This window comes from Psammomys obesus, unplaced genomic scaffold (genome assembly GCF_907164565.1).
Source record: "Psammomys obesus unplaced genomic scaffold, mPsaObe1.curated_primary_1811, whole genome shotgun sequence".
Lineage (NCBI taxonomy): Eukaryota > Metazoa > Chordata > Mammalia > Rodentia > Muridae > Psammomys > Psammomys obesus.
In genome coordinates this window covers 26,816-42,290 of record NW_026590704.1, presented here as the reverse complement: position 1 = coordinate 42,290, position 15,475 = coordinate 26,816, and the positions used below count along the sequence as shown (strand labels likewise).

Here is a 15,475-nt window from a genome sequence, read left to right as displayed (position 1 = left end):
TAGACTATGCCCAAGAGAGACAAGTAATGTGACAGGGTGACGGGGCACTTCAAAGAAGGGGCTTTAGCAAAGTGGGGAAAGGTGCAAGTTTGGGCAAACTAAATGGAACTACATGTCAAAGCCTCAAGCAGAATGGAGTCTGGGAAGGCCATAAAGAAGAGCTCATGCGTGCTCTCCTGAACAGCCTGTATGTCCTGTTTGCTCTCTGTGACAAACCCCTCTCAGGTTCTCCCAGACGGAGCATTGCTGAGCAGGCAGAGGGCTACCTGGCAGCAGTTGTCTTCACAAAGGAGCAAACACCTCCTTCTGTGTTGGGACTGGTGAAAGGGTCACCTGGAAAGCTGGTTTCAACCTCTCCCAGGCTTGCATCGACGGATTTCCTCTCTACCCAGCACTTCCCCCCATTAGTAACTGAAGGAATTATTACATTTTAGCCGTGGCTTAGTGAAAATCTAAAAGATAAAAATAAAACAATTCCAACACATCAGTTCACGGACCCTAGGAGTTTTGTCTGTGGAGTCCTTGGAAACCCTGGGAACACAGGTTAGGATCCTAGGTGGAAGTTTCTGGGAACCCTTTCATCAGCTGTAGCGGGAAGTCTAGGTCACTATCTGACTCATAGTAGTGCCCAATAAATAAATAAATAAGAATTGAATGGCGAAGGAAATATTAAAGAATTCATAGATGGAGTTAATATTTTAAGAGAATGTGGTTAGGAAATGACTGAAACCTTACATTCAAATGAAAATAGCAGTCACTCAGATTAGAAGCGGCACACTCAAATTAGCTGGAACCTGAGAAGCTTTTGGCAGAGAGAGAGCTATGGGAAGCGCACCCTTCCAGAAGTTCCCAGAGACAGCGGTTGCCGGAACTTCCTTCATTAGTTTCACATTTCTCCATCTCTACGGGGGCACTGCTCACCAGGCCAGTTTAGTTTGGTTGTATGTGCAAGAGGGCTTTGGGATCTCAGCTTTAAATCATAGTAGGGTTTGTGGGTGTCTGCGTAGAAAATGTTCTTCCACATTTAAAGTGGATCATCACTCATCTGACGCGTTGACCGCAGAGATGCCTGTGACTAGGGCGAGATCCTGACAGCAACGACTGGCATCCGTGCGGTGCTGTCCTCTCACACGCATTCTTACAATTCTCAGAACCGCCTCGTCCTCTTGCCTCTTGCTTGTGTATCAGAAATGAGCTCTCAGCTACTGCTCCAGGGCCACTCCTTGCCACGATAGTCATGGACTCACCTTCCAAAACGACAAGCCCCAATAAACTCTTTATGCTTTCTTCTTTCTTTCTTTTTTTTTTTTTTTAAAGAATTCTCAGAACTGCTTGCTGGTACTCTCATATACTATAAGACAGATGTTTTGAAAGACTGTGGCTTGGGCTGGAGAGGTAGGTGTGTGGTAAAGTATTCTCCCAGCACACTCACAAGACCCTGGGGTGCAATTCCCAGCACCACCCCAAAAGAAAAATGGCTGCTCCCTTTCTTTTGAGTGGGGAGAAAGTTTTGTTGCAAATATGAGAGAGAGGACAGCCGGAGGCATCTGGAAGAGCCTAGAACAGAGAGAAAAAGAAACAGATAGGCCTTGGCAAAAATTGCTCCCTCTCCTAGTTTTTTTTCTCCACAGGTCCTTTTCTCTTTTTTATATCCATTAGATTTGCATTTAAGTTTTTAGCAGCTTGTGCAAACTTGTCAGAAAATATCCTGGACATCTGTGCAGATGAGTGCTGTTTTTTCCCCCCTCAGACTTATCTCTAAGTTATCCAAATTCAGGTGCTCACAATTCCCCCCTGGGTGTACTCTCCCTGTCACTCAGACAGCTAAGAACAGGAAGATGCACAACACCCAGCCTATCAGCACAGCATTCCTGATTATTCCAGGGATCCTTGGTAAGAGCTGCCATCTGCAGATAGGAGTTGGTGAATCTTCTTTTTCTTGTGACAGGGTCTCTTTATATTGTCCAGACTGACCCGAAACTGCTGAGCCTCCTTCTTCAGCTTCCTACCTGAGAAGATTACCTGGCTTTGAAAATAAGTTCTGGATCTAAACTGATACCTGCAGACGTTCTTGTGCTAAGGCAAATGGGAAAGAAACTGGCACAGATGAACCACTAGCGGCCTTTGCTCTGTTGATACAAAGCACACTCCATTTTCTCAACTTATCTACAAATCACACCTTTGACCACATGCTCTCACTTACTGGGGACATTGCCATAGTCCACATCTTTGTCAAACTTCCCATAGAATACATCCTAGCCATTCATGGACTTCCCCCCAGAAACAAGTTTCAGGGCCAGATTTCTGGTTGTCTCTTGAAAGCTGCCAGTAATCCCTCTCTGGGGTCACTGCTCTCCATCACTTTGAAATTCTTCTGTGCCTGCGCATCCTTTGATGTTTGCAGACTTTGCTTAAGGCTATTCTCAGGGTGAACCCAAGTGTTCCACATGAGGAGATACAGAACAGGTTCGCATATATCGCTGTTCCAGCTCTGTCCTCCACCCCGCCACCCCCTCATACCTAACCCGCTGTACTTCCTACTGTCATTCTTTTGTCTACTGCAGTCGACTTCTTGGGAACTCCGGAAACGGCAGCAGAGACTCTGCTCTTCAGATCCCCCTACCTCTGTGCCCACCACAACCCTCCAGGACCTGGGACGTGTGCTCTGATTAGGTGAGTCAGAAGGGTTGGCATGTAAGAAACTCGATTGGAAGGCCAGGAGTCTTTGGAAAGACCTTGATTGACATTTTAGAGTTAAGGATGAAAATCGATCCAAATCATAGAAATCAAGACCTCAATTTCAGCTCTGCGTTAACCCCACAGATAAGGCTCCCACCTTACCTGACCCTCATCCAGAAGACTCCAGTCTACTGGAGTATTCCTGTTGGCTCTCCAAGGTCTATCAGACCCATCTGAGGTCAGGGCTGTGAACGAGGTGAAAGATTTGATAGGGCTAGGCACGCTCTTGTAAACGAGGGCAGGCTAAGCCTTTCCAAACACCGGACTCTGTCTTCTACCCAGAGTGACTCCTAGGACGCTGGTTTATACACTTGTGGTATTTGGTTAATTGAAACACTATTTCAGACCTTCAGTTCCTCTAGTCATTCTCAACAAGTAGCTCTGACAAATGCACACAGGGACGAGGTTCCTGAGAAAAGAGGTGAGGACTGAGGAAATGGGGTTGCACTTCCTCTAGATTTGGGGGAAACGTTAGGAGGGGTCAAGAGAGGCTAATCATCATGGTGCAAACAGTGAGAAGCACAGCCTGGGCTAAAACTTCAGGGACCCACAGCCTTCCTTCTTGGCGGCATCTCCCCAGCAGTTACTCTCCATTCCCTTCAGTGTGATTAGTCATTCAGCTTGGAAGAGAACTCTTTGGGACACACGATCTTCTGAGCGTTAAGGAGTTGGCTAGAGCTGGTGAGACAGAATAGAGAGGCTCTTTCGGTTGTGTAGAAGAGAGGGAATATAGGAGGGAGTTCGAGTTTTCGAAACAAATCCCATCTTCTTTTTTGTAATTTTATTCTTAGTTCACTCAGGCTGCAACATAGTTTTTATATGCAATTAACTTTAGTATCTAATGGGGGTTATCTTCTCTGGGAAACAAACAAAATTACACAGGAAACTTAAAGTACAGCTCAGCTTGAAGGACAGTATCTAAATATTTCCTTCTCTTTTTCCTGTGCCCGTGTAGGTGGCCCCAGTGTCTGCTATGGTGTCCTCTCTAAAGGCCTGGGACATGCTCCTGCCCCTGCTGTTCCTGCAGTGCGTCCAATTTGCACAAAGCGCGTCCAGGCGGCACTTCATGGAACACCATCACCTAAGTTCAAACAAAGAATTCAGTACATACAGATGTGAGGTCCTTATGACTGAAAGAGCTCTGAAACCGAAGGTCTCGCACGAATTTGTTTATATGTCATGGTACAAAGTTGAGCATATATGTATTAGTAGCAACTGGAAAGACCGCTACAAAAATTCATACGTTTGGGCTCAGATCCCCATTAAGGTACTCACGTGCCAGTGGGAGAATTCCAAAAATAGATATATGGAGAAAAGGAGCTACAACTATGTTCAGTTCCACTGTAATGCAGACGGGCACGTCGACAGCATAGAAGACATGAAGATTCTAGAGCCCATCTTCTACTAGAAAGCCTCACCAGCTCACCAGCCCCAGAAGAGCAGCTAGTAGTCCTCCAATGTCAACCCCTACCCCCACCCTCACCCATGCAACCTCACCCGCCCACCCGAGGAGCTCACAATAGCTACTGCCGTTTCCACTTTGCAATTGTATGTTGGTGTTTTCCAATCATGTTGATTCTTAGGATTACAGTTGTGCTTATGTTGTTCTCTGTCTAAGATAACATTCCTCCCGTATTTTGCTATCCACGCCATTTTTCATGACTCAACTCACCCTGTCTCTGTTCCTGGGACAAAGGATTTGAGAGAAACCATTCAAGGTAGGATTGGTTCGCCTCTCAGTCTTAGGGCTCCTGTCTGAGGTCTGCTGGGGAAGAGTCAAGTAGAACACTGTGGTGAGAAAATGGAAGTGCAGAGCTACTCACTTCCTGGAAAGGAGAAAGAGAAGGAAGGGGAAGAGTATGAAGGCAAGATATGACAATTGTGGCTCCAGTGACCTATCTTCTCTTGCTGGGCCCTCAGCTATGAATTCATCAATGGATTAATCCACTGTCAAAGAATCTCCAGCCTTCGTGACCCAGCTGGCAAGTAAGCCTTCAACCCAGGCGCCCGAGGGAGGACACGGGGCAGCTGAGCCACTGCGGCTTCTCTTTACGGCTGTCCAGACAGAATGACCTTCCCTTCCAGGGGCAGATCATCCTTCCACTGTGTGTCACACATGCACACGTTATGTGTGTAGAGTTCATTTTATTTGTGTGAGCGACGTCGTTTCATGTAACGTGAAACGTGATCAGATGTGTATACACCGAGGCTCAGGGTGCGTTTTATGCACGCACGCACACACGTGTGATATACCTATGTGCTGAGGCAGAGGCAAGACTTGACTTGGACAGTGATTGTGGCGGCATCTTTAGTTCCACCCGAATGGACGGTCAGGGGCCGAGGGGAACAGATAACTAACACGTTGAGTCATAGCAGGTGGTCCAGGAAATTTGTGGCGTTTCGGGGTTTTTTTTTTTTTTGGCTTGTTTGTTTGTTTTGTTTTGTTTTTCCCTTTTTATCCTTTGGCTTGGAATTTTAGTTTTGACTTTGATACAACGTCCAGGAAAAGTGTTCTCCCTGACTGGAGAACATTTCTAACATGAAACAGGTATTAGGAGTGCTAGAAAGATAGATGGGTCGCTCTGTAGACAAGAGTGCTCAGTTCCTAGTGTGCACAGCAGGGGCCCTACAGCCATCTGTGACTAACTCTAGGGCATCCAACACCCTTAGCCTCCAAAGGCACCTGCACTCATGTGCATGTGAGCGCATGCAGACATACGCCTACACATAGTCAAAATAATAAAAATAAAACTTAAAAAAAAACCAAATAAGACAAACATTAAACTGTCACTTGTGTGAAAGCCAGAAACACTCCCTGATCAAAATTAATCCTTCCTGGGATGCTGTGTTCACTAATTTTAAATCTGCTTGACACAAGCTAGAGTCGTCAGAGTGGAGGAAGCCTCAGTTGAGAAAAATGCCTCCGTAAGATCAGGCTGCGGAGTGGCTTGTGGGACATTTTCTTTCTTAGTGAGCAATGGGGGCGAGCCCCGCCCATTGTGGGTGGGACCACCCTGAGCTGGTGGTTCCGGGTTCCATAAGGCAGCAAACTGAGTAAACCTGAGCAAGCCAATAAGCAACTGTCCGCAATGGCCTCGGCATCAGCTTCTACCTCCAGGTTCCTGCCCTATTGGAGTTCCTACACTGACTTTTTTGGTAAAAAACAAAAACAAAAGCAAAAAAAACCTTTCCTCCTCATGTTGCTCTTGGTCGTTGTGTTTAATCACAGCAATAGTCACCCTGGAGTCAAGATGGTTCAGCAGCAGATGCGGAGGTTTGAGTAAGAATGTCCCCGCTTGTAATCCCAACGAACAGCAGAAGCTCTGAGGCCCAGTGAGCTCCAGCGGTGACCTCGAGACCGAGGGCCCAGCAATGAATTTTTGGGGGAGAAATGGAGCCCTTTCTTTCCCCCAGTGTCACAGCTCAGAATAAACAGCCAGTCTAAGCAGAGGGTGCTCGCTGCTTCATTTCCTGTGAAACAGGAACTTACAACCTTGGGCAGTGGGAAGAGGTTTTGAGGATGAAGGCGTCTCATTGCTGGGACTTAGGACCACGGCTATGCTCATGGGGAAAGAGAAGAGGTGACAAGCTCACGGGACTGACCACCTGGAACTGACCACTCGTCGCCTGCTCCTGAGGCAGGCACGGCAACAGGGAGAGAGAGCTTTGTGTCACACCTTCCTTTCTCAGGGTGAGATTTTAAATCTCGCGTTTGAGGTTTCCGGGGTTTGAACGTGCTCCATCTCTCCAGTTCTTTGCCAGTTCCCTCGGAGGCACAGTCCAGTAGCCCCATAGGGGAATGCAGAGGTGTAAGGGTGCCTGCAGCGGCAAACTGTGTTGGATTCCCAGAAGGTGGAGTTCTGGTGATTGTGAGTCATCTAGTGGGGGGTGTTGGGAACCAACCTCATGCCCTCTCCAAGAGCAGCAAGTTCTCTTAGCCACTGACTGCATCTCTCTAGCCCCATTTAACAAATTAGAAATGAAAACAAAACAAGCAAACAAAAAACCCAAACGTTCCCACTACCAACCATAAATGAACAGATAGCATTTACTGATTCACTCACTAGGACTTTTGTCTTTAGGACCTGGGGAGAGGGGTTACTTGGTGAAGTGATTGATGCACAAGCATGAAGGCTTGAATTCAGATCCCCAGGGACTGAAAATTTGTGGTTTGGAATTCAAGAGGGAGCTTGGGGTCCACTGGGTAAGAGATTTATTAGAAGAGTTATAACACCATGGGCAACCACACAGACGGACAGACAGCAGCGGACAGACAGCAGCACGAAGGGGCCTCTGAGAAGAGTTCAGTCCATGGGGGAGGGGAGTCCTTTCTTAAGGTCTCAGAGAGAGGGGAAGGTTTCCTGCAGTTAGGCTATCTCTGATTTCCTGATACATGGCAGGGGAGAGGAAGCAATCTTGCGTTGATAGGAATCAATGGATGTGAGGGAAGGAAGGAGCAAGATCTTCTGAACTCCCAGCACCAGACTGGGGCTGCAGATGTACCCAGTCCTATGGACTGAGCAATTACAATTGTCACCTCCTTCCCACCCTCAATAAGAGACAGCCACCGTGGGACTACTCTGAATGCTTAGGGACTGAGTAACTGCTGGGTTCTCAGCTCTCAGGTAGGATTTAGCTGTCGGTCGCTATTTTTTCAAGCTAATGGGAGAAAGACTGTGTATGTTTGTTCCTCTAGAGAACCATGACGTTCCCCTAACTTTTGATTGATTTGGGTTTTTGTTTGTTTATTGTTGTTGTTTGTGTTTGGTTTTGGTTGTTTGGTTGGTTAGTTTTTCTAGACAAGGTTTCTCTGTGTAGCTTTGGCTGTCCTGAACTCTCTTTGTAAACCAGGCTGGCCTCAAATTCACAAACATCCACCTGCCTCTGCCTCGCTGAGTGCTGGGATTACAAGCATGAGCCACTGCACACAGCTGATTGATTGGTTAAAACAAAGAAAAAAGAGCTTATCAGCCCACAACTTTGGGCATACATATTTATGACCAATTTGAACATATCTGGCCTATCCTGACCGTCAGCGCAAGGGTCCCCTGCTTGTGGGAGAAAAGAGCTGCCTGGACTTTGCCTCAGATCAGGGCGGTGAGGAAGAAGCCTGAAGCTTGTCATATTTGCTCTCTATCATTTTCCTTATCTATCAGTCAGGGATGTCTCCAGCCCCTAGTCCGTCATCTGGGTTATGTCTTTCCTGGTTTTCCTTTCTTTTTTTTATTGTTCTCACTTTTCCTTCTCTTTATCCCAAACCCTTTCTTTTCCTTTCCTTTCCTGGTATACAGAGCCTTGGTGACTCAATTTCCTGAGGAATGAGACTGGTCTACAGTACCTGAGGGCGTATCTTCACCCAAGTCTATCTTCAACTAAAATGTCTTCGCTCTTTGTTTTCTTTTTTCCTTGCCTCTACCATTTCCTCTTCTCTAGTGCATCTCTCTTTTCTACTTCCCACCGAATGCTAATCACTGATCTCACTGTGATTTCTCGATGCTTTTTCTTTATTTTCCCTAGTCAGAGCAGCAGTAACTAAGAGACTAGCACACACAGTATGATTGCTTTCCCTTTTCTACCTGTTAGAAAGAAAGCACCACCAATCCAATGAAAGCCTCATGACAAGGCAAACCTTTATGTATAAGGGGGAGCTGCCCACACAAACGGAAGGGTAACCCCACAGAGTGAGAAACCCAATAGTCTTTATCTTAATTCAAGAGTTCTGTGTCCTTTCCCCACTGGCTGAGTTCCAATGCCAGTCTTTCCTGGTTGCTTAGTTTTAAAAGAATTGGCACAAAGGAAATGAAGGAAAGCGAGAACGGGCAGGCATCTCAAGATCTGGAGTGCAGCAGGACCTTTGTATAAACAGAAGTTTTACCAGGTAGGGGATATTAAAAATTTTTAATGCGCTGGCATAAACCAAAGCTCTACAGTGTTTGACAGGAAGACTAATATTCCGTGTTCCCTGTACACTGAGAACAGTTCCCCCGAAGGAGTGACTGTGTTGATGCGAACGCCTGAAGGCTCCACAGCTTTCCCAAACAGTCCACCAGCCGGGGCCAGAGTATTCCAACCCTCAGATCTGTGGGGAACTTGTCACACTCAACCCCAGTAGTTAAATTACATACAAAACATCCCTGTGGATATTAGTCAAAGTGAGCATGGTGGTATACACCTGCGTCCTAGCACTAGAAGGGGGAGGATGAAGGAGGCTACTGAGTTCGAGGCAGGCCTGGGTACATACCAAGACACCATCTGAAAAAAAAAAAAAAAAAAAAAAAAAAAAAAAAACACCTTTGAATAAAAGTGTACTGTTGTAACTCTGCCAGCCTGGAGAAAGAATGCAGAACTGATTAGGAAGAAGTAAGGCCACAGGTAGGGACCCTTCCATGGGGTGAGGAGGTGCAGCAACCCTGAAGTATCAGACCAGCAGGGAGGAAAAAACAGATTCAAAAGTAAATACCCTGTGCTTTCTCTTCTTCCTGCTTTTGGATCTTTTCACACACAACTCTCACTTTAAAGGTCCCTCCTACTCTCTTCACCTAACTAATTACTCCTCAAAGCACAGCTTTGGGTGGGTTTCTTCCAATAGCTCTTGTCCCCTTTAGTGAATCACTAAATAAATAAGCTATTCATGCCTATTGCTTTATAACATGCTTATTTATTTACCTGCCTGTCTTTCATTATACTGTAAACTTCCAAATATGAGTAGCCTGGCCCAATAAACATATATACAAAGAAATGATGTCTTCAAGTGTACTTGCAGGAACTCACGCTACCAAGTTTGTGGCAACTAATATACAAATATACAAAGTAATTTTTGGTTGTTGTTATTGTTAAGAATCTGAAATCATAGAGCTTCAAAAAAACTGAAGCTGTAGTCTAAGAGGAAGCACCAAGCGTTCAGCAAGTGGTCAGGTCCTTAAAACTCGGAGATTTGAGCCTGCTTGTTTCTTAAGTTGAATTTATTCTTTATCTTCACCGACACCGAAACTTACTGGGAGGTAGAGAGTCTTACCCCGCTGTACTTCTGCAAATTCTAAGGTTTCTCTTTCATAGGCTTAAGAATAAATACTTCTAGCCCTGCCCCACCTAGGCAGCTGTGACTGGCCTGAAAAAGAAAAGCAAGCCGAAACACTCAGAACTCGGGACTGATCAACCGCCCCTGTTCACAGCAGGAACCCAGCAAAAACTCGGGGTAAGGGAGGTACTTCCTGGGGCTCTGGCCAGGCAGTGGCTCTGGCTGGGAGGTGCTGGTCGGAGAGGAAAGGTAAACATATTAGAAGGGATTGCAGGTGGAATCTGTCCCTGTCGGTGCCGTACAGGAAAGCCAACCCCAGGAAGAGATAAGGATGAAAACCCGGTGCAGATTGGCTTTGACAACCTTGACCAGACTTGGTGGGGAGTGTCTTGTAACAGCTAGTTTATTCACAACGTATTTAAATCCAGTATAATTTGGGGGGGAGGAGGGGAGAGTTTCCCTGTGTACAAGGAAGTACTGGGGAAACAGTTTCCAGTACACAAGGAAGCGTAATTACACTGAAACTCAACTCAGGGTACTGTCATTTCTTCCAAGAAGATGGACTCTAGAGATAGGCTATTGACAAACCTTCTGGGACAGCGATATGAGCTAATATAAGACAAGGTCAAGTATATAAATGCAGGTTTATTGGAAGCAGCTCTTGCCGCCATGCAGGAAGAGGAGGGAGGGAGAGAGAGAGAGAAAGAGAGACAGAGACAGAGAGAGAGAGAGACTCAGAGAGAGGAGAGAAGAGGAAGAGGAGAGACACAGAAACAGAGAGAAGAGGAAAAATCAAAAATATCTGAATGATATAGTGAAGGGATGCCCCTGCCCCTGGGCTGGAAAGTTCAGGGTATGCCAGACACATCCTGTAACTGGTAGGGAACAAAGGATGCTGGGAGAACCTCAGAGGCCAGGTCTGCTTTGGTAGGGTCTTAAACCCAGCTACCTGTATTAGCTTAAGGGCCTAAGGATCTGGCCTGGTCTTGATCATACAGAGGTCATTTGGGCTATTAGTGACCTCTGGTCTTAGCTGTGGTAATCTTAGGGGAGCCTCTGGCTATAAGAGGCATTTATATTACTAGCCGCCCCCTGACACAGCCTGGCCCAACAGATCACACAGATCACCAGGCCGTTAATCACTTCCAATTCTCAGCTTCCCCGGTGGAAAAACAGGTTTCTCATGTCTTCCATTAGAAAGACAATCCTGTGTGCTTAACATTCCTGGTTTCTCTGGCTATCTGTGGGTGCAAGGACCTTCGTGTTATGATCCCACACATATGAACACGTATGAATACAGGTCTGAGAGAAAGATGGGAGGTAACAGCCAGGGCAGCCTGCTCTGCTCCTGTCTTCCTCACCGGGATTACAGAGTTTTCATAGAATTACGAGACCGGCTTTCTTTCTTTCTAAGAGCTACGAAATCTTGAAAGGAAGAAAAATAATCAACAAACTCATCATGATAAACGTTTGTTCTCACCGCTTCTTTCATTACCGAGATCTTCCTTCTTCCTCTACAGAAAGCATGGTGCTAGCTCTTCCCAGGTGCCTTCCTCTCCTCCTGATCCAGGGGCTGTGGGAGCCAGCGTGTCCCCTTTGCACCCAGCCGAAGGGCCTCTCCAGGGCTCGCTGGTTTGAAATCCAGCACGTACAGATAAGTCCTCAGCAGTGCAACCAAGCAATGCAAGGTGTCAACAATTATACCCGTCACTGTAAGCCAAAAAACACCTTTCTGCATGAATCATTCCAGAATGTGGCTGCCACCTGTGGTTTGCCCAGTATCACCTGCAAGAACGGTTGGAAAAACTGCCACCAAAGTGCAAAGCCTGTCAGCATGACTGACTGTCTACACACCGGGGGGGGGCCTACCCCCACTGCCGCTACAAAAACGCTAAACACGACAGATTCTTCATCGTGGCCTGCGAGCACCCAAAGAAGGAGGACCCTCCCTACCCGCTGGTTCCTGTGCACTTAGATAAGATCGTACCTGAGGCTTAGGTACTCTTCTTCTGTTTGACACAGATTCTCTCACAGTTTATTCCACTTTGCCTTTTGTTCCCACAGGAAGGGGAAGGTGCCAGAAGAATTCAAATGCCGAAGCTGTCAGAGTAGAGTCAAGAAAAAAGAAATAGGGTGCGTGGGTTGTGATGTGGCTCGGTAACTGAGTACTTGCTTCATGCCTGAGTTCAATCACCATACCTCCTCTTGCCCCCAAAAGAGAAGGAAATGGATTATTTTCTGCTCTGTAGCATAGGATTAGAATAAAGAGGGTCCAAGCGTCTGAACAATTTATCCTGCGCTGTTTTGGGTCAAGCTTTATTGTACTACGCTCATAAAAATAAAACCATTTTCTTTTCAGTATAATGAGGGTGAATTTTGCTTGTTTAGTTTTTGTTGTTGTTGTTTGGTTGCTTGGTTTTGTTGTTGTTGTTGTTTTGAAAGGGTCTGATTTGGTTAGGGTGGATTCAACACCACTATGTAGCCAAAGGTGGTTATTAACACTTTTATTAAATTATTAATATTAAATTGAAAAAAAAACCCACTTTGACAATTACAGTCATATTCATTCACTATTTGTCTTCTCTTATCCTCTCATTCTTTCTTGCTCAGTCCCTTCTTCCAGCTAGTTTTCCTTCCCTTTTGCCCTGCGAGGACCATGTCTCCATTTCAGGAAAGGAGGAAGGTCACTGGAGGCCAAGAAGCTGGAGAGATTTTGAGGACTCAGTCATTTTTCACTCCAGCCTAAAGCTGCCAGGTGGGCTGCCACCAGCAGGCACCAGGCACACACTGGCTGTATACAAGACATGTGGATGTAGGCACACAGATCTAAAGACAGCCAAGCCGGTAAAGGTGGAGGCTCTAGGCTCAGGCCTCTGACCTCAAGTCCATATTTGTACCATATGCTGGCTAGTTTTATGTCAAGTTTTATGACATGAGCTAGATGTCTTAGTCAATGTTCTATTGCTGTGAAAGGACACTATAGCATGACAATTCTTATAAGAGAACACGTTTAATGAGGATTTGCTTGCAATAAAAAGTTCCAGGCTCCCCGGGTGTAACAATTCCTCTCAGAGACACACTTGGGAAGTAGGGTCTCTTGTGCTAGAAACAATGAGCCTCAGCTGGCAGAGCTGCCCCCCCCCCTTGCTGGGTTTCCTCCCAGCCTTGAGTCATTATTTTTATTAAATTTATTGTTTGGGGCCTGAGAGATGGCTCAATGGTTAAGAGCACTGTCTGCTCTTCCAGAGGTTCTGAGTTCAATTCCCAGCAACCACATGGTGACTCACAACCATCTATAATGTGATCTGGTGCCCTCTCGGGCATGCAGGTGTACATTCAGATAAGAGTACTCATATGATAAAAAAAAAAAAAAATTCAGCTCCCACATGACAGCTCACAACCATCTGTAACTATGGCTCCAAAGGATCTTTTCTGGCCTCCAGGAGTACCAGGCATGTTCATGGTACACAGACATAAAAAATTTTAAGAAATATTGTTTTATCTTCTTTCATTGATTTCTATGCTGGTTTTTATTAATCTCTTTGTTCTGGGTTAAACTTGATCTCATTCCCACAGTTCCCCCCCCGCTCCGTCCCTTCTAAGACACAAACCCATGTGCCTCAGAGTGACCTAGGATTCACTGTGGAGTTGAAGCTGGGTGTGAATCCCCGATCCTTGACGCCACCTCACTAGTGCTGGGATTACCTGCTCCTTCTTTCTTTGTAGCTCTGGGAAGAAGACGACTAGGCCTTGCCAAGAGCACTCGCTTGTGCTGAGATTTCAAGTGTGAGCAACAGGCACTCCTACCTCGTTAGTTACTCCTCAAGGCTGTGACCAAGTACCCGGGGAGCGTGCCTGCGAGGTCACGCTGACTCTGCGGTAGGAAAGCAGAGTGAAGAGTGCTGCTGCTCCACGGGCCTTCTCCTTCCTGTTCCACCTGTGGAGTGTGTCACTCACACTCAGGAGGGCTCTTCTCACTGAACACAATCTAGAAACAAACCCACAGGCTTCTCAGATGATTCTAGAGCCTGCCAAGCTGACAATGAATATTGACTGTCACTATCTTGTTTGGTTTCTCAGACATTGATTTTTTTTCCCCATTTTTCCAACTTAGATAATATGAGGTGAATTTGTTTTGCTTTCTTTTGTTTTGTTTTTAACCTAGAGAATATATGGGAAAGGGAAAGCCATGATCAGAATATATTTTGTAGAAAAAAAAATCTATGTTCATTTATTTGAAAATAAAATAATCTTGTTAGGGAAAACAGTATTTTTTTTTTTTAATCTTTTCTTTTGCTGTGAGGCAGTTTAGGATTCTCTGGACTCATCTTCTATTATTCCATCTGATGTTGCAGGGTTGGGGTGTGTGAAGAAGTTGTTATCAGCTACAGTTTCTTAAGCTAACGTCCTGGGGTAAAGGAGCATCAGCACCGCTGTGCGAACCCCTGGGATGCTGACAGGTGGCCTTCTAGTTCTTCACAAGTCGTGGAGAGAGAAAGGCCTTCTAGTTCTTCACAAGTCATGGGGAGAGAAAGGCCTTCTAGTTCTTCACAAGTCGTGGGGAGAGAAACTACTCTGTCTACTGGCCTAGACACAGTAGGAGGGCAAGGGCAGTGGAGAAGCAGGCAGCATTAAACTCACTCTGAATGACAAGGCTGAGTCCTTTACTACAGAAAACTTGGGACCCTGAGGTTAAGGATACTCAGAGAGTACGTGGAGTCCTGAGCCTCTTTATGAACTGTGCCTAGTAACCTAGATACATGCCCCCTCTGCTGCTTTCTTAGCAGATTTCTACAGTTCTGTTCTTAATGCCATGAAAAAAAAAGTAATGAATATTCTTGGGATGAAGAAGTGAAGAATGGAGCCTTTCTTTCCATTGTTAGCAACACCAAACATTGACATAATCCAAGAGATGTGATATCAGCATTGAAGGGAGTCATTTGAGGAAGTAGGAGATAAGGGGATGGTACACAGCACTGATTCAAGCAATAAACAGGTTTAATACAGGAAAGCAGGAAGATTGCTTCGAGGGTCTGTTAAGGCCTCAGAACACAATACCACAGACAAGGCAGCCGACATGACATAAAGTTGTTCCCTCACAGTTCTAGAATCCGGAAGGCCAAGATCAAGGTGCTGGCAGGGTTACGTTGGTGTGCGGGCAATTGAACTGGCTGCCCTCAGGGGCCTTTGGCGTCCTGACGATGTCCTTTGTCGTTACCTGCATCCTACAGCATCCCCCAAGATGGGGAACTCTCAGCCCCTCCTCAGCACCAGGCCTGCCTGCACACTGCCATGCTTCCCACCACGACAATAACGGGCTGAACCTCTGAAACTATGAGCCAGCCCCAGTTAAACGCTTTTCCTTATAAGAGTTGCTGTGGTCACGGTGTCTCTTCAGAGCAATAAAACCCAGACTAAGATATTCACTTTCCAACATAAACAGATTTTCGTCCCTGTGTTCAAATAACCCTGGTCCTTTTACCCCATCCATCTCTCCTTAAATAATCATTTGGTGGTGCTCACGCTTGTCAATGCAGGCAGTGACCCACAAAGAGATGAGTATGAAAACTTGGTTAGGACTGACTTCATCAGCCCAGATCAAAGCTGAGGAGTCTGATGCCACACAGTGCACTGTCCACACTTCTAAAACATAGTACGATTTGGGAAAAAAAAAAGTTTCAAGGCAACAGTCATTCCTAGTCCAGATTTCCAGGCAAT

At 46.0% G+C, this 15,475-nt stretch overlaps 2 protein-coding genes and 1 long non-coding RNA gene across 3 annotated transcripts; 2 read left to right on the top strand and 1 right to left on the bottom strand.

Annotated features, from left to right (window-relative positions):
* Positions 1-731: 731 nt before the first annotated feature.
* On the bottom strand, positions 732-11,305 carry LOC129677961 (uncharacterized). Its single transcript, XR_008720300.1, has 3 exons — positions 11,238-11,305; positions 4,412-4,501; positions 732-1,557 (listed from the first exon to the last, which is right to left on the bottom strand). It is a non-coding gene; the product is annotated as an uncharacterized LOC129677961 (long non-coding RNA).
* On the top strand, positions 3,416-4,163 carry Eddm3b (epididymal protein 3B). Its single transcript, XM_055608635.1, has one exon. The coding sequence runs from the start codon at positions 3,713-3,715 to the stop codon at positions 4,145-4,147; it is 435 nt and encodes a 144-aa protein (XP_055464610.1). The 5' UTR covers positions 3,416-3,712; the 3' UTR covers positions 4,148-4,163.
* On the top strand, positions 9,687-12,076 carry Rnase6 (ribonuclease A family member k6). The gene is given in 3 exon segments (XM_055608634.1): positions 9,687-9,934; positions 11,278-11,612; positions 11,615-12,076. Coding segments are annotated over 2 exon segments (471 nt in total). The 5' UTR covers positions 9,687-9,934; positions 11,278-11,282; the 3' UTR covers positions 11,756-12,076.
* The last annotated feature ends 3,399 nt before the right edge of the window (positions 12,077-15,475 follow it).